This window comes from Melanerpes formicivorus, unplaced genomic scaffold (genome assembly GCF_026170545.1).
Source record: "Melanerpes formicivorus ecotype bairdi unplaced genomic scaffold, bMelFor1.0.p_v2 SCAF_3, whole genome shotgun sequence".
Lineage (NCBI taxonomy): Eukaryota > Metazoa > Chordata > Aves > Piciformes > Picidae > Melanerpes > Melanerpes formicivorus.
The window spans coordinates 41,872,511-41,897,362 of record NW_027142355.1 but is presented as its reverse complement, the minus strand read 5'-3'; the positions used below and the strand labels follow the sequence as shown (position 1 = coordinate 41,897,362).

The window sequence follows — 24,852 nt, the reverse complement described above, 5'->3', positions numbered from 1 at the left end:
GTGCTGCTGTAGAAGCTGGAGTGTACAGCCCCTGGGGAATGTACTAAGGACCTTTCCATCTCAGATGTGCAAAGCCACAGGCACAAGCAAGGAGGTGCAGCAGGTGGCTTTAGAACAAGTATGGCATTCTGAAACACTTGTGCCAACACAGAAACAGGAGATGGGATCTGGTCACTTCCTCTGACGACAGTCTGAGCTGAGTAATGGGAAACTGGCATGAGGCTCTGCCAAGCAAGATGCAAAAGGACTACAGGAAAGCAGGCAACCTGCTTTCATGGGAAAGCAAAGCTGGGCTCAGACAAACCTGAGCGCTGGGAAGATTACAGTTTGAGTACAGCTGAATGCAGAGTGCTTTTTAGTGGAATGATGTCATGTCAACAGAATGCATGATAAATGAATGAAGAACTGGCTAACCCCACGGGAAGGCAGGAAGGGCTGACAATAGGCAGGCTTTTTATCAGACTGGAATGAATGTTAACCATTACAGCTGATAACATCAGCAGATAACGAGAAAGTTAGCTGAGAGAGGGGTAGTGTGGAAAGGGCTCCTACACAGACACCTAAGAACAAAGTATTGAGGTCATGCTCCCCAAGCAAGGGACAAGAACCTGCAAATTAGTTCCTCTGAAAAAGACTTTGTGGTCATGAGGAGCAACACGTGCTTGATGCTCAGTGCTGCAGCAGAAAGTACCAGTGTGGATGGAGAAACAAGGGAAAGTTCCACTTAAAACTGGAGTCAGTCCGTAGATAAAGTCACTTTATGTCTGGGTAAAGCATTTGTAAGAGTGGCATAGAAGACCTCCAGCTGTTCTGCCACAAAGCAGCCTGCAGACAATCATTTGAGGGAGAGCTACTGAGATTATGTTTACCAGAAGGAGGACTGAGAGAGGACCTGATTTCTTGAGATCATCAAAGGACAGGTGCATCAGCAGCTGAAAGGGTGCTTCAGCGTCCTAGAGAAAGACCTCACCAGAACAAACACCTAGAAGATAACATTTTAATCAGCTGAGAGAGACAAACAAAGTAGCTCTCAAGGAAACCCACAGCTCCTTGGCATTTGATGCCTTCAAAGTGCTATTCCAGACAATCTGGTGTCCTTGAACACAAGGGCTTAAGCCAGGATAAACTGCATGAAATTGAGTGGACTTGGACATGCCAAAGGCCTGAAGGAACAGTGCAGTCTTTCCTGCATTTGAATGGTTTAACCAATTGAAGTAAGCCAAAGACACCAACAGTGGTTTGCATGGTCAGTATGTTCATGCCCCAGGTGAAGGAACAGAGTGCACTGTCAGCAGCTTCACTGATGGTACAAAACTGTGAGAAGTGGCTGACACACCAGAAGGCTCTGCTGCCACCCAACAAATAGGCTTGAGAGTTGTGCAGAGCTGAACCTCATGAAGCTCTACAAGGGCAAGTCCTGTACCTGGGTTAGGGATTGACCTGCTGGAAAGCAGCTCCACAGAGAAGGATCTGGGAGGCCTGGTGGACAGTAAGGAGACCATGAGAAGTGCAGTGTGCTCCTGTGGTCAAGAGGGCCAATGGTATCCTGGGGTGCATTAAGAATGCAACCAGCAGGTGGAGGGAGGTTCTCCTCCCTCTCTATTCTGCCCTGGTGAGGCCACACCTGGAGTATGGTGTCCAGTTCACAGCTCCCCAGTTCAAGAGAGACAGGGCAATACTGCAAAAAGCCCAGCCAAGGGCCACAAAGATGATGAGGGGACTGGAACACCCATCTTACGAGGAGATGCTGAGACCTGAGGCTCTTTAGCCTGGAAAAGAGAAGGCTGAGAAGCAATCTCAAGGTTGGAGGTCAAGAGGATAGTCCTGGGCTCTTCTCAGGGGTGATAGGAGAAGGGACAACAGATACCAATGGGAATGCAGGAGGTCTTGCTTAAACATAAGGCAAAGCTCCATTATGGTGAGGCTGGTGGGGCACTGGAACAGGCTGCCCAGAGAGGTTGTAGAGTCTTTTTCTCCAGAGACTTTCAAAACCTGCCTGGATGTGTTCTCTAGGGGAACCTGCTTTGGCAGGTGGGTTGGGCTAGATGATCTCCAGAGGTCCCTCCCAACCCCTACCAGTCTGTGATTTTGTGTGTTTAATACCGTGGATGTTTCCATCCTTTTAGTCAGCTCTACACAATATTATCATTTCAAGACAAATCAGCCCCCAAACTGCACCCCCAGTTACCTCCCACCACTTTCACAGAGTATTTTGCCAGCATCAGAGCCCATCATGGAGGTGACTGATTTGTTAGCTCTTTCTTGCAATTCCCACAAGGAGTTTTACTGTGGGTTTAAACATACCCCTGCCAACAGGAAGTGCTTCTGCATTACAGCACTGATCAATTAGCTGATGACAGTGTTCCACCATGGATTCCAACTGTGCTTTGTCATAAGAAACTCCCAAGAACCTCACCAGTTGCTCAACCATTGTTGCTAGGTCCTGTAAGAGAGTATTTGGAAGAGTTGCTTTTAAATGAGCCTTTTCAAAGGAGCTTCAACAGTAAACAAAAAGAAGTTATGTCTTGAGGAGTGAGACAAATGCAAATGCAGAAGCTGCAGAATCACCAGTCTTAAAGCACTGCCACCTCCCAGTGTGGTGTAAATAAGCACATTCCAAGTCATTAGGGGAAGACAGGCCAGCAGAGAACAAGATCCACAACTAGCCAAAAGGAGGCCGAAGCCAAGGGGGTGTTGGTCTCTTCTCCCTCCTAACAAGTGATGGGACGAGGGGACATGGCCTCAAGTTGCACCAGAGGAGCTTGGCTGTTAGAAGAAACTTCTTAACTGAAAGGGTTCTCAGACACTGAACCACACACTCCCCAGGGAGGAGGCTGAGGCCCACCCCAAGAGGCATTTAACAAAGGCAGATGTGGTGCTGAAGGACAGGGTGTGGCACCAGAATCGGTAGGTATGGATGGGGAGCAGAATGAGGCCCCCAGGAGGAGATGGTTAGTGAACTGCTGCACCACTTAGACACACACAAATCTATGGGGCCAGACAACAGCCATCTGAGGGTACTGAGGGAGCTGGTGCACGGGCTCACCAAGCCACTTTCCATCACTTAGCAGCAGTCCTGCCTAGGTGGGGAGGCCCCAGCTGACTGCAGATGAGCAAATGTGATGCCCATCTACAAGGGCCAAAAGGCAGACTGGGGAACTACAAACCTGGCAGTCTGACCTCAGTGCTGGGCAAGGTCACAGAGCAGGTCATCTTGAGTGCCATTACACAGCGTGGGCAGGGCAACCCCATGATCAGGCCCAGCCAGCATGGGTTTCTGCAGGGCAGGGCCTGCTTAACGACCCTCATCTCGTTCTACAACAAGGAGGCCCAGGTAGTGGATGAGGAAAAGGCTGTGGATGTTATTTCCCTGGACTTGAGCAAAGCCTTTGATGCTGTTTCCCACAGCATCCTCCTGGAGAAATTGGCTGCTCATGGCTTGGAAGGGTGAATGCTTGGCTGAGTTAAAAGATGGCTAGATAGCCAGGCCCAAAGAGTCACCAGCTGACAGCCAGGCACTTTCAGGTAGTTGTAGAGAGCAATGAGGTCTCCCCTGAGCCTCCTCTTCTCCAGGCTAAACAACCCCAGCTCCCTCAGCCTCTCCTCACAGGGCTGTGCTCAAGGCCTCCCCAGCCTTGTTGCCCTTCCTACATCTGCCTTCATTTTCCAGTGAAATAAACATTTTGAGGCATTTTCATTGGTTCTAAAAAGTACATTGCTGGAGCAAGAAATGCAACCCAACATTCTATGTGGTATTCCCACTGAATTTCTGCTGAAAAATAAGGCAGGTTTCTTAGCCAGCATACTGATGAATAGTTACTATTCATTAGCAATAATTATGTTTACCTTATGCTTCATGAACATCCCTAACTGTTTTCAGTGCTGTGTCACAGAACACATTAACAGCCAAACAGTCAGAATAGATGCCAAATATATAGGACAAAATGCTGGTGATACATTTCTCTCTCCTCATTGATACACTGCACACAGCAAGGTACACTGCACTGGTTAGGCCACACCTCGAGTCCTGTGTCCAGTTCTGGGCCCCTCAGGTTAGGAAGGAGGTTGACTTGCTGGAAGGTGTCCAGAGAAGGGCAACGAAGTTGGTGAGGGGCTTGGAACACAGCCCTGTGAGGAGAGGCTGAGGGAGCTGGGGTTGCTTAGCCTGGAGGAGACTCAGGGGAGACCTCATTGCTCTCTACAACTACCTGAAGGGAGGTTGTAGCCAGGCAGAAGTTGGTCTCTTCTCCCAGGCAATCAGCACCAGAACAAGAGGACACAGTCTCAAGCTGTGCCAGGGGAGGTTTAGGCTGGAGGTGAGGAAGAAGTTCTACACAGAGAGAGTGATTGCCCATTGGAATGGGCTGCCTGGGGAGGTGGTGGAGTCACCATCACTGGAGGTGTTCAGGAGGAGACTTGATGGGGTGCTTGGTGCCATGGGTTAGTTGTTTAGGTGGTGTTGGGTTGGTTGAAGGGTTGGATGTGATGATCTTGAAGGTCTCTTCCAACCTGGTTTATTCTATGGTAAGGTATTTCTTTTAATGAATGCCCATGGCTGAGCACAGCAAGCACTGAGCAGTTACACATCTCTGCCCTCTCTGCAAGCAGTGTAGTGCCTGCAGATCAAGGCAGATTCTTGAGTAACTTGTTAGGCTTATGGAAGGACTGAAACTCCACAGAAGCTACTGGATGGTATCAGACATCAGGGAGGCCAAATACTGACACAGGAAGCAAATGTTGCAATTGTGAGTTTTAAACACTACAATATAAAACATAATTAAAACATCTTTTTGCTTCATCCAACCTACCTTATGCATATCTTCATACTTGAGAAAAAGGACATTGGCATCCATGTGGTGCTCCCAAAACTCCTGCACGTGCTCAAACCACGAACCATACCCTACTACAGAGATATTAGGATTGGCGTGAGGAAAAGTAACACTTTTGTTAGCAAGTCCTTCCCAAAAAGAAAAGAAAAAGGAGAAAAAGGAATTAACTGCAGCAGTGCACAGCCCCAGGAGAAGAGTGTCTGGTTTGGACCCATTGCCATGCACAACAAGCATGAAAAGAAAGAGGTTTTCCCTCCTGTTGGAATATTCAGCAGAACTAACTTACCTAAGCACAAAACCTTCAACTCAGAGTGCCGCCCTATTTCATGACAGACTCCTTGGAGCTCACTATTAACAAACACCTGACTACTGAGCACAGGTTGAACCAACACAAACATTACACAAAAGTAACTTTACAGAAGACAAATTTCCAGTGCCTCCAGCCCGTGTGAGTGCCTGCAGTTAGCATTTCGTACTGCGCAGCCTCCTTCACGAAGAAGCTAGGCCTTCTGTGGAGAGCACCTTGAAGCATCCTCTCTTGCAGACAAAGAATGGCTAGCAACCATTGTCCTCCCTTGATGGAGGAAGAAGACCTAGGAAAATGCTTCATGGTCATTCCCACAATGTAGGATGTACTGAAGAGAATATCATAGTATCAGTCAGGGTTGGAAGGGACCACAAGGATCATCTAGTTCCAACCCCCCTGCCATGGCCAGGGACACCCCACACTAGATCAGCCTGGCCAGAGCCTCAGCCAGCCTGGGCTTAAACACCTCCAGGGACAGGGCCCCAACCACCTCCCTGGACAACCCATTCCAGGGCTTCACCACTCTCATGGGGAAGAACTTCCTCCTCAGATCCAGCCTGAATCTCCCCACCTCCAGCTTCATTCCATTCCCCCTAGTCCTATCACTACCTGAGTAGTGTTACTTCCATGTATCATTACATCTTCTGCCCCCTTCAACCTAAGACCTGTTCTCTTCCGTTGCTATTTTCTGAACGCTTCCACCCAATTTCTGTAGGCACGGCAGAAAACAAGTTTAGTTTGTCACATTAGAGGTGAGGAGGAAGAGAAGTACAATGCAAGGGATGCTCCCAAAATTGATATAGCAGCACTAGTTGGGATTGGGTGTTGAGTGACCACAGTCAAGGGGTGGATGCTGTGGGATAAATGCTCAGCCTGCCATGTAACAGGAATGCAGGTTCATTTAGTGTGCTTTGGGAGAAAGGCTGAAATCCACTGAGGTGGCCTGCCAGGAAGCTGAAGGAGGAGGTCTTCTGAAGGTAACACAACCCTGTTTTGCCTAAAACTAATGAAGCAAGGCTAAACTGGCCTTCCAGTATCTGAAGGGGGCCTACAGGAAGGCTGGGGAGGGACTTCTCAGGATATCAGGGAGTGATAGGACTAGGGGGAATGGAATGAAGCTGGAGGTGGGGAGATTCAGGCTGGAGGTGAGCAGGAAGTTCTTCCCCATGAGTGGTGAAGCACTGCAATGGGTTGTCCAGGGAGGTGGTTGGGGCACTGTCCCTGGAGGTGTTTAAGCCCAGGCTGGCTGAGGCTCTGGCCAGGCTGATCTAGTGTGGGGTGTCCCTGCCCATGGCAGGGGGGTTGGAACTGGATGATCCTTGTGGTCCCTTCCAACCCTGACTGATACTATGGTACTAAACCAGTAAAAATGTGCAGCTTTTAAACAGATTTCAGTGATTATAGTGACCAAGGGCAGACCTTTGCCTAATCAACTGCAAACTGAACATTAAAGTTGGCACTTGGTGCCATGGTCTAGTCATGAGGTCTGTGGTGACAGGTTGGACTCGATGATCTTTGAGGTCTCTTCCAACCTTGGTGATTCTGTGAAAGTTGACATCTCTTAGTGTGATAATGAGCCAGATTAAGTACATGCTAAACATAACATGATGATGTTACTCAACTCTCCACCCAAGTCATGCTCAATGTCAAACTAGAAGACAGAAACAGCAGGGGTTAGGATACAAAATGCCATGAGAGGAGCACCTCTGTGGAGGCAAAGACTGCATTTAGCAGAGCCAGGGTCAGCCCATGATGGACTGTGCTCTTTTTCCTCCAACCAAGACAGGGATGCCTTTTTTGGTAAGAACTGTGCATTCAATACAGAGTTGAAATTTTTGCTGGCATTTTTATTGTCTCTTAATGCTATTGCAAAGATTTGTGTCTCCAACTTTGTCAGACGTTACCTGGGATGTATTAACTTCAAGCTGGACCCCTTGCAGTTAGTGCACTTACCACCAGCATGCACAGACTGGTTGTAGTGGTCACTTTAGTAAGTTGAGCCTATCAATTGCCAGCAGGAACAGGGAGGTGATTCTGCCCCTGTACTCTGCACTGGTTAGGCCACACCTCAAGTCCTGTGTCCACTTCTGGGCCCCTCAGTTTAGGAAGGAGGTTGAGTTGCTGGAAGGTGTCCAGAGAAGGGCAACAAGGCTGGGGAAGGGTTTGGAACACAGCTCTGTGAGGAGAGGCTGAGGGAGCTGGGGTTGCTTAGCCTGGAGAAGAGGAGGCTCAGGGGTGACCTTATTGCTCTCTACAACTACCTGCTGCATTGCTTCCACAAAATGCAAACATTTAGCTACATGCTGTATTTCCTGCATTCCAAAAGCTTTCCATTAGCACAGCTCTGGACACAGAACGTGCTGTGATGCTTTACTGACTCGGGCAGGCCGTGTAGCCTGCTGCTACAATATGAAGATATAAATAACTCCTGGGATGCCTTTATGGCAGAGTGCAGAACCTTTCTCATCTCTTAGGAGACCTTCTAATGTGTCTTTCATATGTCTAGAATTTTCTGATTGTGAGCTACTGACAAACACCCCATGCTCAGGGAATCCAAAGAGAAAGGTGAAGATAGGCTGGAACAGGAGGAGAGTATTTATCCTCCCCTGCACAAACCTGCAGGAGAAAGTAGCAAAGGATTTTAATCTCTGTTAAATACCTTCCACTGACAAGCTTTTACTGTCTGATTCCCTTCAGTATTGTGCAGCTCTTTCAGCATCAGCTCCAAATTCCACGTTGAATGGAAGCTTGCTGCACTGCATCTGGAGGTCCTGCTCTCAGAGTACAAGGTACCTGGTGAATTCTTGGCATCACATTAGGGTATCACAGAGAAGGTTTTGTGGAGAAATAGAAGACAGCAAACTAGTTTTCTCTTTCTAGCCAGAAAGTGTGGCAATCCACTGGCAAAAAGCCCAGTGGCAGGCAGTGAGCTGAAAATGCAGGGCTTGCCCTCCCTGTAAGTTTAATGAACTAGTGCAGCAGGGCTACTTGTGCACTGCACAGTGCAGGTGCATCATGAAACAGCCTTTGCTCAAAGGAGGTACTGGGTGGGCAGGTGATGAGCTGCTGTAGAGCAGGCTGTTGCAGCCTCATCACAGAGGGGTATTTTTCAGACAGTAGCCATGTGCAGCTGCCCTCTTAAAGGGGCTCCCTTCAGCTTACTGATCAGATCAGTCTCTTGGAAGTTACAGATTCTTGATGGTATCTTGCAAGGGCCAAACCTTGATTTTTTTTGGTCAAATCACAGAACCACAGAATGTGAGGGGTTGGAAGGGACTTCCAGAGATCATCAAGTGCAATCCTGCTGCCAAAGCAGAATGACCCAGGGCAGGCCACACAGGAATGCATCCAGCTGGGTTCTGAAAGCCTCCAGAGAAGGAGGCTCCACAACCTCTCTGGGCAGCCTGCTCCAGAGCTCCAGCACCCTCTGTAAAGAAGCTTCTCCTCATGCTGAGGTGGAACCTTCTGTGTTCCAGCTGTTGTGCCTTGTCCTACCACTGGGCACCACTGACAAGAGACTGGCACCTTCACCTTGATACCCACCCTGCAGATATTATAGACATTTTTAAGATCCCCTCTCAGCCTTCTCTTCTCAAGACTAAACAGCACCAGTTCTGTCTGTCTGTCTTCATAGGAGAGATGTGCAAGTCCCCCAGTCATATTCATAGCTCTGTGCTGGACTATGGCAGATCCCTGTCTCTCTTGAACTGGGGAGTGCAAAACTGGACACAGTATTCCAGGTGTGGTCTCACCAGGGCAGGGTACAGGGGAAAAAGAACCTCCCTGGACCTGCTGGACACACTTCTCTGAATAAAAATATTAAAGGAATTACCAGGGAAAAACCTGCCAACCTTGAGGAACAGAAAGACTCCTGAGCTACTACCTGGAGAACAGATCTTACAAGAAGTGGCTGAGGGAACTAGGGTTGTTCACTCTGGACAAGAGAAGACTGAGGGGGAACCTCACTGCTCTCTACAACTCCCTGAAAGGAGCTTGGAGCAAGGTGGGTGTTGGTCTCTTCTCCCTAGTAACAAGTGGTAGGATGAGAGGAAATGGCCTCCAGTTGCACCAGGGCAGGTTTAGGTTGGCTACTGGAAGAAACTTCTTCGCTGAAAGGATTCTCCAACACTGGAATAGGCTCCCCAGGGAAGTGGTTGAATCCTCATCCCTGGAGGTGTTTAGAAGACACAGAGATGTGGTGCTGTGGGACATGGTTTAGCACCATACTTGGTAGAGTTAGATGCTGGTTGGACTTGATGATCTTAAAGGTCTTTTTCAACCACAACAATTCTGTGATTCTATGCTTCCAGTGAGGACTGACTGAAATCAAGTGACCCTGGGAGTATTCACCACTTTTCACAAGGTACCTGGGACTTTGCACACTGATTTTAGAAAAGCAGGTCAGAATTATGCCTGGATGAAGCCCTGCTGAGCCCGTGGGGTCAGATAACCCTGTAGTCTTTCTAAGGCATGGTCATGACTTGTCTGGCCATATCTATGTCCATGCAGCAGTGTCTGCAGCGACTCCCTTGCTGTGTATGCAAAACAAATGCACCTTTATCCACTTCATTTCAGTACTTGCAGAACGGATGCAGAGATGAAAATAAATGTGCAGAGAGAACAGCTCCTTACACTTGTCATTCATAAACCTTCTGCAGAACTCCTGAAAGGTTCCTCTGTAGCTCATGGTCCGTAGGGAGCGGTGGAATTGGTAGTAAGACACCACCAAGTCTTTGGGGTTGCGAGCCATGTATATTACCTATGTCAAGGCGGGGGAGAGAGGGGGAAAAACATCATGTTATTGAAAGCCTCTTCCCCACCCCATTGCCCAAAGCACTTACATAAGTCTTGCCAACCTAGTTAAGCAAATAGCATTCTGATTTGATGCCACTGTTACCTTTGAATTGCCATTATGGAGGTCTGAAGGCAAAAACCTGTACGGGAGGTGGCTCTTTATGAGGCGAGGAGATGTCAGTTCCTAGAACAAACCAGAGAAGAACACTTCTTACTGTGCATTGGTTTTTGGAACTGCCACACCTGAAGGCCTTCACTGCAGGCAGTCACATTCAGAAATTCACTTCTTAAATGAGTAGGGGTCTGGGACTAGAAGTTTGGCCAGGGAGTTCTGTTTGGTTTCCAGATACCACAAGGCTGAATAATGTGTCTGGGGGTTTGTTGCTGTTTGGCTTTTTTGTTGCACTTTTTTATTTCCTCCTTTCACTGTCAAAGTACTTCCATTTCCAGGACCTTCTCAGGAAGAGTGTGACAGCTGAAGGTTCTTAGTGTCAAGCTAACCTTCTAACCTTTGTTTGCAGTGATGCTTCCTCTAAAATTCCTGGCAAAAACCCCTACCCCTAACAACTTCACTTCAGAACTTTACTCTGGTGATTCATTTCATCCTCAGAAGTAGGTCCAGACAACCCAAAGGTTGATCTGAGTGGGTGCACATCTTTCTACCAGAGTATTCTTCTGGAATTTGAGACTAACTTCTCTTATGAAACAAATCATTTTCCCACAGTTCAAAACTGCATAGTTCCACACTGGATGGGGTGGGTGGCACAGAGTATAAATGTGTAATCATAAACACATCCTCTTGCTATTGCCACCAACTATTTGCATCAAGGTAGTGCTGAGGTCTCATTGGACCAGCTGTCACCCAGATGAAAGAGTGTCCTCCATACTTTCAGACTGAAGTAGGCTGATGCTGCAGTTGTCATTGACCAGAAGCAGCTTATCTATGGCTGTGCCAGTCTTATCATAGTATCATAGTATCAGTCAGGGTTGGAAGGGACCACAAGGATCATCTAGTTCCAACCCCCCTGCCATGGGCAGGGACACCCCACACTAGATCAGGCTGGTCTTAACTAGTTCAATGTATCCAGCACTGTGGCTGTTACAGAATGGAGCCCAGCATTTTGCCTAATCATCCCAAGATATATCTAGATCAAAAGTAGTTACAGCAATGATAAGATCACACTGATATGCCAGGCCACCAGTCTCCAAGTGATTCCTAATAGTGTGGAAATCATTTCATGTGGAATATTCCAGACTCTTCAAATCACACAGACAGTCTGTGGATCCACAGATCCTGGGTCTCCTAAGGGTTCAGATGTGTAAACCCAGAGCAATGGGCCTACAGATCCATCAATCTCTGCGTTTGTAGCTCCTCTTCTGCAAAGTCAGGGAAGGAATCAAAGCTAATTTGCCTCCTTTGGTCAGCTTATGTTTACATAATCAAGGCAGGCCTGGAACTTCTATTTGGAAAACCTATTGCCAACTTATTTAGGACATGAAGAAATGTCACAAATCTTCAACAGAGTATAACAAAGCTCAGTAATTAAAATAACCTAATGATACTCTGAATCATTTCAACAAACTGAGCAAGTCCAGTGACAAAAAGGACAAGGGCACAGGGGGAAGTGATTGAAAAGGAAACCAAGGAGGAAGATAGCCAAATGCTGAAAGACATGCTTTGCAATGAATTGTACCTTGATGATGTCCAGACCGGGCTGCGGGTACTCTAGGACTGGAAGCTGTTCATCTATGTTCATCAGTCCAATCTCATCAGGATCAGCTCCCTGACTCACTAGATAGACCACTTCCTGGAGCAAGCCTGTGCCTGCAGAAACCAAACAGTGAAAAAGAACAGACTTGTATTACAGTTCTTATCTAAACAGAAGCATAGGAAGAGAGTCCTAGACATAGAAATAATGATAGCTTTTGTTCTTAACAGTCTGCTGTCAGCTAAGTCCAAAACCTGAAGGGGGCCTACAAGAAGGATGGAGAGAGACTGTTTACAAGGGCCTGTAGTAATAGGATGAGGGGCAATGGCTTCAAACTAGAGAAGACTAGATATGGATTGGATGTTAGGAACAAGTTCTGCACCATAAGAGCAGTGGAAGAGAGGAACAGGTTGCCCAGGGAGGTGGTTTGGGCCCCCCCCAGGAGATATTCACAGTGGGGCTTGGCAGGGCTCTGGGCAGTCTGACCTATTTGAGGATGCCCCTGCTTACTGCAGAGAAGGTTGGACTACATGACCCTTGGAGGCCCCTTCCAACCCAGACCCTTCTGTGATGTTTTAACACCATATGTCTGCCTGATCCTTTAGTTTTATTTTAAACACCTGAAGATCTCCTTTCCTGTCAAAGATCTGAGATCTTTCTTCAGTAATAACTTGTTTCTGTCCCCCAGTCAGTTCACTTGCAAACTGGAAAGCATTTAAAAACAATCCTCCCATTCTTCACAGAGAGAGTCATTGGCCATTGGGATGTGCTGCCCAGGGAGGTGGTGGAGTCCCCATCCCTGGAGGTGTTCAAGAGGGGATTGGATGTGGCACTTGGTGCCATGGTCTAGTCCTGAGGTCTGTGGTGACAGCTTGGACTGGATGATCTTTGAGGTCTCTTCCACCCTTGGTGACACTGTGGTACTGAATGTTGGCTGTGCACAATAGAGCAGTATCTTGTAGGATTTCCATTTTAGAAGTGAAAAAAACAAAAGAGGCAAGCAGAGCTCATCCAAGTTCACCAAGTGCTTTGGTGGCCCTGCTGGGAGCCTGCCAGTGTCCTCTCTTCTAAACCTGCACATTATGGACTGGATAAATTACTGAACACATCACTGCACAGTGAGTTAGGCACAGGCTTTAGAAGCCTCGAATGTGTACCTCTGTCCAGGCTGAGGACATTTACAAAGCACTCATTGGATCTTGTAGCCTTAATGCCTGCACTTAAGAAAATGAATAGGAATTCCCAGGAAACATGTGAACAGGGAAGTTCTTTGAAATTACCTTCAGGAATCCCTAAAGAAAAGGCAAACCAAAGCTCAGAGATATTTGACAGAAGTTACGAAGGCATGGGCCTTAGGTGAGAGAGAGGGATGGACTGAGGGGAGAGCAATGCAGTCTAGCAGGAAAAGGACCCTGCAGTTCAGACAACACTCATCTGGGCACGGGACATTCTGGAGACTGCAATAGACAGAACAATTATGTAAGAGTTGTGAGCACTATAGAAAATGAGATCTTGATTTCTTCTCTCTCATGCTGCCTAAAGGAACAACTGGCTGTTCCCAAACTCTTGACATAGTCCAAGCCCACCTCAACATCCTGTGCTCTTCGAAAGATCAGCTGTAAATCCTGGGATCATGGTTTTTGCTTCTGTCCTAACTTGAAAACAACTTGTAAATGGCAAGTAACCTGTAACACTCACTAGTTAATTCCTAACTACACACACTGACATGAATATGACATTTCCCATGGCTGCAGTGCTCCATGGAACTACTGCAATTCAGCCAGGTCTAGCGGGTGGCCACAAGGCTGAGCAGAGCGAGGTAAGGCCATGGGGACTGCACTCCCTGGCCCTCACCACCTCCTTATCTGATCAACTTCATGGGAGAATGATGAGGAACATGATGCTTCCCTGAAGTTTCAGCATACTTCTACCTTAACCTCATGGCCCTTCTGCATTTGGAAGCACAATGGAGAAGGCTTCTTCTTGCCCAGAGAACAGCTGAGTAACAAAAGGTTAGAGTCCTCCTGGTGTTGTTTATCCCCATACAGTTATTCCTTTTCCTTTCATGAACTCAGTTCAGGAAGGACATTGAGAGACTTGAACATGTCCAGAGAAGGGCAACAAGGCTGGGGAGAGGCCTTGAGCACAGCCCTGTGAGGAGAGGATGAGGGAGCTGGGGTTGATTAGCCTGGAGAAGAGGAGGCTCAGGGGAGACCTCATTGCTCTCTACAACTACCTGAAGGGAGGTTGTAGCCAGGAAGGGGTTGGTCTCTTCTCCCAGGCAACCAGCACCAGAACAAGAGGACACAGTCTCAGGCTGTGCCAGGGGAAGTTTAGGCTGGAGGTGAGGAGAAAGTTCTTCACTGAGAGAGTCATTGGTCATTGGGATGTGCTGCCCAGGGAGGTGGTGGAGTCCCCATCCCTGGAGGTGTTCAAGAGGGGATTGGATGTGGCACTTGGTGCCATGGCCTAGTCATGAGGTCTGTGGTGACAGGTTGGGCTTGATGATCTTTGAGGTCTCTTCCAACCTTGGTGATACTGTGAGACTGTGAACAAGGTTGCTGCAATAGCATTTTTCTTTGCAGGAGAAACTGGAGATACAGAGGTAAGTTATGGAGAACAAGAATGTCTCATGCCAGAGTAAATATTTAATGAGCATAAGGGCTGGGCTCACTCAAAGTCACCAAGACTGATACTGAAGTACTAGATGTATGTTATTTTATGAAATACATGGTTGGGCTCAGAAATCCACAATTAACAGCTTCACTCCAAGTATGTATTAAGTCTTTGACAGCTGTCTGTGTGGGTGATGGTAATGCAAAGGTTCTTGCTGGGGTTTTTCCAAGCTATTTTAATTTACCCACCAGTCAGGAGCAGAGGAATCTCCTGTAGCAAATAACCTCCTCACCTCTCTATCAGAATTAAAACCAACTCAAGCTAATCTACAGGTAGCCAAGTTCTTTGGGTTTAGAAATGATGGGCTAACCTAGCAACAGCCACATGGCAGATTGTAACATGGGAGGCTTCCTGTTCTGGTTGCTTTTGGGTTCCAGGTTCTGGGGTGTTGACTCTTTCCTGCAGGAAAGGAGGCAAAACAGGTGGGAGTTGGGTAGCACACAGGGTATCTGGTTTATGCTGGGGTTTTTCTTGCATTTCACTCTGCTTTTATGGGTGGAAGCTAGAGCCACTTGCTGAAATGGAGATTTTCAATGGAGTTGTGGGAATTGACTCTGATAATCCTAGTCCATCACAAAACCTGGTCAGATCCACATCCCACAGGAATGTTCTTAACAGAAGGGAAAATTATGATACTTCTTGAAGAGAAGAAACATGGAGAAAAAGAAACCCCAGCATTTATACTCCCTGGACTTCTGGTCTTGCTACCAACAATGACTCACTGTCACTTGGGGGTTACTTTCTAAGTGAAATGAAAGGATTGGGTCGCTAAGTGGAAACAGCAGCATGTATGCATATGAAGACAAGGTGTTTCTTGGAGGTCGTGAGTGGGTCTGGTGCAGCTCTGGTGTTTTCCATCATTTTCTCCTTGTGTTGCTGAATGTATGTGCATGTATGTGCATGTATGTGCATGCTTCACTTGGGATGGTACAGAAAGAAGAAACAGTCCCTGACAAACATTATTCATCTGTCAGCCTTTGGGCATGAAGCACTAGATGCAACATTCTTCAGTACCAGCAATTCAACCCTTGCTTTTTCCAGTTGCAGCAGGTCCACCTTCCATCCTGGAGGAAGACCACTGGCCCTTCTCACCTCCAAGGTCATACTGCCAGAAGAGATGTCATTCATTTATCTTTATCCAGTCCTCATTACAGTGCAGCCTGTCAGCATCTGAGTTACTTCAGAGCACTGTACCTGAGAAACACTCTTCCCTGACAAGCTCTTCTGCTTAGCAATAGAACACCTCAGGAGAAAACAAAGAGCTGCAGCTGATGGGATGGGCAACAGCTCTGATAAGGTACTGTCAGAATTTTAGGAGAGCCTTTTAAATTACCTGCATTTCTACTCTGCACAACAGCATCCCAGTCCCAGCAGTCTGAAAGCTTGCTAGTTGGGCTGCACTATGCTTTCTGCAATGCCTAGTGATGCACAGAAACCAGAACTCATTAGGAATCCTATCACACCTACACCAGCCCCTGTGACGAGTGGGAACTCACCGTTTGTGCTCATTTTCAGGGCCAACACCTCACAACAATAGCAAACTCACTTCATGGCCATACTGCCCCTGCTCATCAGGAAGTGGAGCTGCTGCAGCAGCAAGCACAAAGCACTGCAAGACAGCCAAACCCTTGGCACACCACAGCCACTCCTTTCTGCTTCTATGCACTAAATGTCTTGACGTCAGATAAGCTCACTGTAGGAGGGAGAAATATTCCTTACTGCAGCTGTTCTCTGGTTCCTCTCATTAGTTTCTGGCCACTGGCACACTCCCATGCAGCCAGCAAACCTCATAGATTTCTTCAAACTGAAATAGCAAGGACAAAACCGTAACATTTCCTGTGAAGTTTTGCTTCCCTACATGGTTTCTTATGTAGTTTGTTTTAGTTTTCTCCCTTCCATCTCAGCTAACACAGGACAAACCTGCAGCTCAGGGGTGCTTTGGTAATGCTGCTCTTATTTACCTCTTGTTTGTAAACCATATGGAAAACTAAAGAAATACCAATGTTAGTATTCTTCTAGCACTCCCAGTTAGCTGCACCTGGTTTGATTTGCCAGTGCTTGATCAAGTTTCAGACAACACAGTGCACCACACCCATTATCATTCCAGCTCTTTTAGGGCATTAGTAGATGTTCATCAAAAATTACCACTCCTAAAGCTATCAGATTGGCCTAGCAACTGTTATAAAGCAAATCCCCACACAGATGGTCTAACTGCCTGCAAGCTCCTTCTGCTTTCACCAACCTCAGTGTATATCTGCAGGTGAGCAAGTTCTCCTATGTCTTGGAATTCCAACTGGCTTAAGAATAAGGATTTTTGTTATTAGTTAGGGTTTCAATAATCAAAATAAATGTATAGACTGTGATATATGTCCCAAATCATCTGTTCCTAGAAGAGACTCAGGATTCAGAATAAAGACTGATATTGTGATGTCATATTACCAACATCACAGTGTTTCCAGTAGCCTTCAATAAGCAGAATCCTGGATTTTCAGACTGATTAATCAGTTTCTTTTCCCACTTGCAACTACTGGCTTTAAACCAAACCCAGCAGTCTAAACTCTGCTCTGTCCTTCACCAGACTTGTATCAGAGAATGCAGGCATGGGTCCATTAATGTCTGAGTCACGCTTCAAATGTGCTTCACTAGAGGCTACAAACAGCAAAACATGAAACCTGGATTCTCTTTGGTACTAAAATGTACTTTCTCTTTGGTAACAAAGTTGTCGCTGAAGTGTTTTCCTCTGTGTATTATCCACAGAATTATTGCTGCTGTGTGTCTTAAAGCCCTGCTGTAAGGAGCTGGTTATTTTCAGCTAATGCATTAGCACTCCTTTGAAAAAATGGCCTGAGTTCCAGCTCTGCCTTACATTAGCACACCAACCAGTCAATAGAGTGCAGGATCGACCACAGGACATCTCAGATCAGGCCCTGACTGCTGAGGCATCTCCACTTCCCCACAGCAAGGCAGGGGCTGCAGGACGTCTCATGCCTGAGCACCAACAGAAGCACCTTGGTGGCGAAGGCCTACTGACGCTCCTGAGCTGGAGCAACACCAGTACATAAAACACACCAGGGCCTGTCCTCTGGGACAGCCAACCTCAAATCCACAGAGGTCAATTTTCCAAAACAAGGCAGGCTGGTAAGAGCTTTCTGGGAACAGTCTCTGGCTCCCAGCTATCTCCCACTCCATGCTGAGGAGCAGCACTGCCTCGGAGAGAGCAAAACTGTCAGGGAAGATGGCAGCAAGGAAACAGCGTAGATGACAGCCTGTCTAGCATACTAGTTTACTAGCACAGCCATGGTGGAGCAGGTATCTGCATTGTCTACGTTGCCTACTTCTGAACCTATAAAACCAGAAGAAAAATACCTGAAGGTTCACATACTCCTTAACCATTGCATCTAAGCTGTGCCTATCCCCATTTGTCCTAGCACACAGACTTCCCCAAAGCAAGGGCTCTTGTTGAAGACAGTCTTTCTTCCCTGTCCCTCTCAGTAAGCCACAACATCCTTTCATGCACTGCAGCAAAGACTAAGTAGTGAATTAACAGCTCTAAGAACTGGGAGTTGGTCAAAATCTCTGGATTAAAACCAAGCCACGAGTTTGGCTTTATTTGCCTTCTGATTTGTGAGCCATGATTTGTGTTGTCATGCTTGTCTCCACAACAAGGGTTTCACCCTATCTAGGTGTCCCAGATGTTGCTATAGGCACTGTAAGACTGACAGTTGATATGGGTTGGTAACTGGTATTTCTTGGTATCAGATATTCCAAGGGAGAAGGGTTTTACTCTTCTCTTTAAGCTTCATCTGGGCTGGTAAAATGTGTCAGTGATTACAGATGTTCAGCACGCCTGCCTGCATCAGAAGTCATCAGCACTGAAACAGTTTGTGTGAAGCTACTCCAATTCATTTCACCAGATGAGTTAGCTAAAGGGCCTATTTTTGGCATCAATTCACCTAGCAAATTTTGCCTGGGACACACCAGAATGCATCCACACAAACCACCCTGCAGGTGGTACTTGAAGAGAACCACCAAGCAGCAGGTTAAGCACACTAACAGGCTGCACTAGCGCAGATACTTTTGGAAGGGGACATCTACCCTTAGATGATTTCTTTCAGTTTCTGCTCTCTGATCAAACCTGCTCCCATGGTATAAGACAGCACAACACCCATCTCTCCAGCTACAAAGTTTGAAATGTATAGTATAAGGTGTCAGAAATGTGGAAATAACAGGCAAGCCTGCGTGCTCCCCTAGCAGCTGGCAGGATGACATCCCTTTTCACCTTTCCCACGCTTATTCAGGGTTCACCAGGCCTAAAGTCAGCCCAGTCCATTCAGCTGTTACCTCTGTTCCCAGGCTCATCCCTTTGATGGGCATCCTCATGACTCAATTCCAAGGCACCACGCCTTTCATGACAATAGCGTGAGCATGTAGAATCATGCAGTCATAACAAAGGCTTGGCCAACAAGACAGTAATTCAGGGGAGAAGAGAACTTTTATTGGCTAATATATGCTACAGGGCAGATTCTATCTCAAACATCCTAAAACTGCCTGGCAAGCTTTGGCCATATAAACTGAGAACGGTACCTGCTCCCCGGGATGAGCAAAAGGTGGACTGATGGATTTCCCATCTCTCCTCCTCTCTGAAGCACACAGACATAAGAAGGTACACACCCTTACCCCAACCTTACCTCAGTGGTATCCAGCTCTCCTGTTTCTTCTGGTAGTCCTATTTTCCCAGTCTTTTAAAGCCTATATGAAAAACATACCTAAATTGCATCATCCATTACCCCAGCAGGACCTCACTTAAGCGCCAACAGAAACTTCTCCCACTGTGTCTAACTCCCCACAGGTGACACAACGCTGTACCAGGAAGAACAATGCAGGAAAGAACTTGGCTGTAATGACAAGTCATTGTTTTTCATAAAGTCACTCTCAAGGACTCCATTAGTCCATTAGCCTGAGACTGTGTCCTCTTGTTCTGGCGCTGGCTGCTTGGTCTCTTCTCCCAGGCAGCCAGCACCAGAACAAGAGGACACAGTCTCAGGCTGCGCCAGGGGAGGTTCAGGCTGGAGGTCAGGAGGAAGTTTTACACAGAGAGAGTGATTGCCCATTGGAATGGGCTGCCTGGGGAGGTGGTGGAGTCACCATCACTGGAGGTGTTCAGGAGGAGACTTGACAGGGTGCTTGGTGCCATGGGTTAGTTGATTAGGTGGTGTTGGATGATAGGTTGGACGCAATGATCTTGAAGGTCTCTTCCAACCTGGTTTAAATTCCTTGAAGAGCACAGACTGTTTCTGAAAGCAAGCACTGGTGATTCAACAGAAGCACTGACATTGATCATTGTGCACTCCAGCTATGTATGCATGGAGTAATCCAATTTTAGCAATGCCTGTAGCATGTAGTTTTTACCCTCTACCATCTCAATCTGGGCCTCACACTCAACTAGCTGAGCTTCTACTACATACTTTCAGCCCCATAATACACTTCCTCCCTCAGTACACCTTCACTCACCTCCCAGTGGCTTTCCTAAGCCTAGCAGCCCAATCTGGCTAAGATATGACAGTAATGGACCATTTCCTCTGCCATGCTGTCTTGTCTGCACACAGAGAAAAACACTTCTCTTGCCTCTGAATCTGCAATACACTACAACATTAACATCTGACACAAAGGGGCTTTCTCTTATAAGAGTCTGGTGCCTCACCTTCTTGGGTTCTTCAGGGTGTTACAGAACCTCTGAATAAGGCTGAAGTGATGAGATGCTGGGTGGTACATGTTCACTGTTCCCTCCCACTAGCATGAAAAACACATTCCTACATACTTGCATTGTTCTGTGCTCTGCTTTCATACCTAGATGCTTCATTCCATTTCAGAGCCATAATTCCTGAGTTTCTCCATAAGAATGTAGATAGTAGGTGATATCCTTTGTCCAAGAGAGTTGCTTGTCCTTACACATGAATAAATCTGCTAGGGAAGAAATACATCCACATCTCTCCAGTGGAAAATGCAGACAAAAAGATAATCTGACATACCCAAGGTCACAGAATCTCTAGCCAGAAAGTCCTATCACAGTGTACCAAACTTTGCAGCACTGACAAAGCAGCACTGGTGGAACAACACAGGGGGTAGTTTCTTCCCCTCAGTACAGGGTGTGAATCCCTAATGTACCCAAGATGATAAAAGTATTCATTTAGTCAAACATTGCATAATAAGAATGAAAAATGATGCATGCTTAATCTAATTCAGTCCAATGTTCAGGCATTTTGTTCCCTTTCATTACTACTTTCACTATGAAATGAGGATGGCTGCTGGGTTTGGCTCATTTACATTATGTTCTAATTCTGCAGTCTTTGAGGTCTTTATCATCTAGACCAGTCAACAGTGATTTCACATGTCCAGAGGAGAGATTTTACACAGGGCAAAATTTCCTTTGCCCCCACCCCCCAGCCTGCTTTCCAAAAGCATGCTGCTTGAGTTTTGCACTGCTTCAGAGCAGGACAGCAATTCTGCTCGTTTGCAAAAGACCCAGCAAAACCTATCAGGGAGAGGGAGATTCCTTCCTCTCTGCAAGCCTTTGCTCTGTCTCTAGGAACATCTCTTCACTGGTTTGATAAAAGGCTCATGAAAGAAACAGTATTAGGAGGATAACAAAACCAAGTTTTCCTGAACAGCACATTTTTCTTCTCCAGCTTTATCTCCTGGTTGAAGCACATAAGGACCTATTCAATTCTGCTGGCACCAAAATCAATTCAAATGCATCAGTGGCAAACTTAACATTGTCTTCAGTTACCTAGTATTCCATGTTTTTATCTATCACCTCTCTGCCCAGCAATATTTGAGTCAATACCAGAAGGTATTTTGAGCCATACATAAACAAAACAAAATCTAGACCCCATTCACAAAGACTTTCAAAGCAGAGGAACCCAGTGGCCCCAAATCCCAAACCCACTTGGCTACAGGTGCTGCTTTCTGCACCTAAGTGGTCCTCAGTGGAGTGAGTTTAAGCAGAGTATTTACTCCTGTAATCAGTGGAAGGAACATGACTCCAATCACCAGGAGCATGAAATCAGATTCAATTATGGGCCCTAAAGGTCAGTTTGCGAAAGGACAACTCACAAAACCTATTTCCATCACCCAAAGCAGTTTGCTGCTCTCTTTGTGCGAGATGTCTGTTCTTTCTGGCCAGCTGGTATGAGAACAGGTGCACATTCACATTGCATTACAGCCTTACAAATTATGTAGGACAAACCCAGTTACTGGGAAGGAGAAAATGCTAATACCATGTTCTGGTTGTAAGGATATTTCCTGACTTGCTTAGCCACATTCATGAAACTGCAACATAGAATAGAATAGAATAGACCAGGTTGGGAGAGACCTTCAAGATCACCGCGTCCAACCTATCATCATAGTTTTCCTATGTCACAGAGATGTGCTTCTGAGTGTGCCTAACACTGCCCCAAAAGCTAGGTATCAAAGAAGAAGCTGAAATGTATTTTGTGCAAAAAAAAACCCCAAATCACTAGATGTTTCAAACCAACTTCATGATTTCTCAAGGCATGCCTTGGGGCTAGGAATCTCATGTTCATTCTTTAAACAAAAATGTATTAAGCTCAAGGCACGAAAATCCTGCAAAGAGAACAGGACTGTAAATGGGTGACAGCAGAACCCAGCTCTTGTGCAACTGCAAAACTGAGGTTACAAAGTAATAACAGAACTCCTGGGAGGAGTTCCATATGACACATAGGAAATGAGGGCAAGTCACCTACACAAACATCCCGTGCAGGCTGGTGTGCACAGGGAGGCCATCACCAGACCTCTGCAGCTCACCGCAGCTGCCTCACGTCACTGTCTGACAGCTCCCAGCCGGGAAACTCCCACAGCCTAGGCTCATCCTTCAGCAATCTTTCAGTCTGATTCTGCCCTCACTTGTGACTGTGCAAATCAGGACTGACTGTCAGTAGTGCTGGACCTGTGTGGATCTGAGTGGTAAGAGCTGGATTCATTGTGCTTGGGCCTGGCAGTCTGTCACATCCTTCAGAGCCTATTAGCACACGTTAGCTAGTTAGACAGCAAGCCTAGCACGCATTAGCAAGGTACTAAAGAGGACTTAAAAAGCACAGCTTACCAAGCCATAGCTGGAGTATGCTTACAGGCAGGTAACAAGAGGACACAGGCACAGAGATACACTGACATAACATTAAATGGCCATGCTTCTGTGCAGACCTCTCACCTACCTCCTGATTGCTAGGGCAGGTAACTGCAGACACGTTAGCTGATGGGTTAGATGTCTACAGACAGGAAGACCCCCCTGAAGCATAGGTCATGTGCAGCTATGTAATCTCAGTCAAGCAGTAATTGTCTTTATATTGAATAATAAAGAGTATTACTGTGCAATACAATAATCCTTAAACAAGCAGCAACCAATCTTCCTGGGAAACACAACCCCTCTGACAAGAGGTTTCTACAGTCTGAGGAACCTATGAAGGGTAGGACTGCACAACATAAACAAAGCAAGATTTCACACAAAGCCCAGTCATCCAGGTCAGTTCCATGGTGGTATACCTCTTAAATCAAGACATTTTGCCAAATGTTTTTATAACAGGGTGCCACAGACAGCTAAGATGGATTGGCAGGTGAAGGTGACCAAACAAGAGATCAGTTTCAATGCCAAAGAAAACCTGTGTGTCTACATCCCCAGTGGTTCAAGCCTCCCTTTGCCTTAGGTGTAATAACTTGTGAGTGCCGGGCCTGATCAAAGAATATTCTGGATGTTGACAAGCAGAAAGCTATGAATTTTAGTGGAGAACCAAACAAGAGAAGTGGGATTTACATTACACCCTCTATATCTGGCTGCCAGGCCAGTGGCTGTGATTGTCACTGCTTTAATGGCCAATGCATCAAACAACTGCTTCCCCGTTGCAGAAGAAAGCCCTGCAGCACAGTGTCCCTGACACTGAAGGATTACCAGGGCCTGAATGGAGGGTAAAACAGTGGGATGCATGCAGTGGGAGCAGCATGCAGCATAGGAAAAGACAGGAACCCACAGTGTGTGCAGTGCACTCTAGCAACAGATGCAATGAGGAACGTGAGCACATCCTGTAAAGACAGAATCTCTTAAGTAAATAAAATCACAGACAACTCAATTTAACTTTCTGTGGCTACTTTCATATGACACCAGAGGTAAGGATTAAAGAATCTGAAAGAGGAGAACTCACTGGTTGCACACACAGGAAAGCTGTCCTTGAGGTAATGTGCAAATTTGGGGTTGGCACTTCACTAAGCCAAAGCCATCACATTAACTGCAGGCTAATGTATAGTTATAAACATCCAGGGCTGCAATGGGGATTCAAAATGCCATCTATAAACACCCACAGAACACCTCCAGGCAGGTAAATAGTAGTATCATAGTATCAGTCAGGGTTGGAAGGGACCACAAGGATCAGCTAGTTCCAACCCCCCTGCCATGGGCAGGGACACCCCACACTACATCAGCCTGGCCAGAGCCTCAGCCAGCCTGGGCTTAAACACCTCCAGGGACAGGGCCCCAACCACCTCCCTGGACAACCCATTCCAGGGCTTCACCACTCTCATGGGGAAGAACTTCCTCCTCACCTCCAGCCTGAATCTCCCCACCTCCAGCTTCATTCCATTCCCCCTAGTCCTATCACTCCCTGAGATCCTGAGCAGTCCCTCCCCAGCCTTCCTGTAGCCCCCTTCAGATACTGGAAGGCCACAATGAGGTCTCCTCAGAGCCTTCTCTTCTCCAGACTGAACAGCCCCAACTCCTTCAGTCTGTCCTCACAGGAGAGCAGCTCCAGCCCTCTGCTCATCCTTGTGGCCCTTCTCTGGACACCTTCCAGCACCTCCACATCCCTCTTGTAATAGGGGCTCCAGAACTGGACACAGTACTCCAGGTGGGGTCTCAGCAGAGCTGAGCAGAGGGGGAGAATCACCTCCCTTGCCCTGCTGGCCACACTTCTCCTGCTGCAGCCCAGGCTCTGGTTGGCTTTCTGGGCTGCAAGTGCACACTGAGAGCTCCCGGTGAGCTTCTCCTCCCCCAGCACCCCCAAGTCTCTCTCCTCAGGGCTGCTTTCCAGCCAGTCCCTGCCCAGCCTGGATTTGTGTCTGGGATTGCCTCAACCCAGATGCAGGACCCTGCCCTTGGTCTTGTTGAACCTCCTGAGGTTGGCTTGTGCCCACCTCTCCAGCCTGTCCAGGTCCCTCTGGATGGCCTCCCTTCCCTCCAGCCTGTCTGCTGCACCACACAGCTTGGGGTGCACAGGCCAGATCCAGCACTTGCTCTTCTGACCTTGCTGTCCAGCACTAAATGCATGAGTTCTGATGAACTGGCTGGACTGGTTGGTACTTGCCCAACAACTGACATTTTCCACACACAGAGAACTTCAGAAAATGGTTTGGCAAAACCCTCACCCTGGGAATAACTCACTTCCTCAAATGAGCAGCCTTGCAAAGGGCATTTCTCTGTGGGCTTTGACCCCTGCATGCAAAATGCACATTCATTCAGAAGGCATAAAAGGTG

The 24,852-nt window shown here is 47.0% G+C and overlaps 1 protein-coding gene across 3 annotated transcripts in view; it reads right to left on the bottom strand.

The window, feature by feature from the left end:
- Positions 1-24,852, bottom strand: part of SULT4A1 (sulfotransferase family 4A member 1) — a 35,124-nt gene that overhangs the window by 4,594 nt on the left and 5,678 nt on the right. For all 3 annotated transcript variants that reach the window (XR_010992812.1, XR_010992813.1, XM_068170749.1), the window contains exons 2-6: positions 11,625-11,755; positions 10,034-10,114; positions 9,769-9,895; positions 4,809-4,903; positions 2,305-2,443 (exon numbers count right to left, since the gene is read on the bottom strand). Coding sequence is in view for 1 of the 3 variants with exons in the window: in XM_068170749.1 (XP_068026850.1) it covers positions 2,305-2,443; positions 4,809-4,903; positions 9,769-9,895; positions 10,034-10,114; positions 11,625-11,755 (573 nt within the window). In the remaining 2 variants the exon portion in view is untranslated. The remainder of the gene's footprint in view (positions 1-2,304; positions 2,444-4,808; positions 4,904-9,768; positions 9,896-10,033; positions 10,115-11,624; positions 11,756-24,852) is intronic.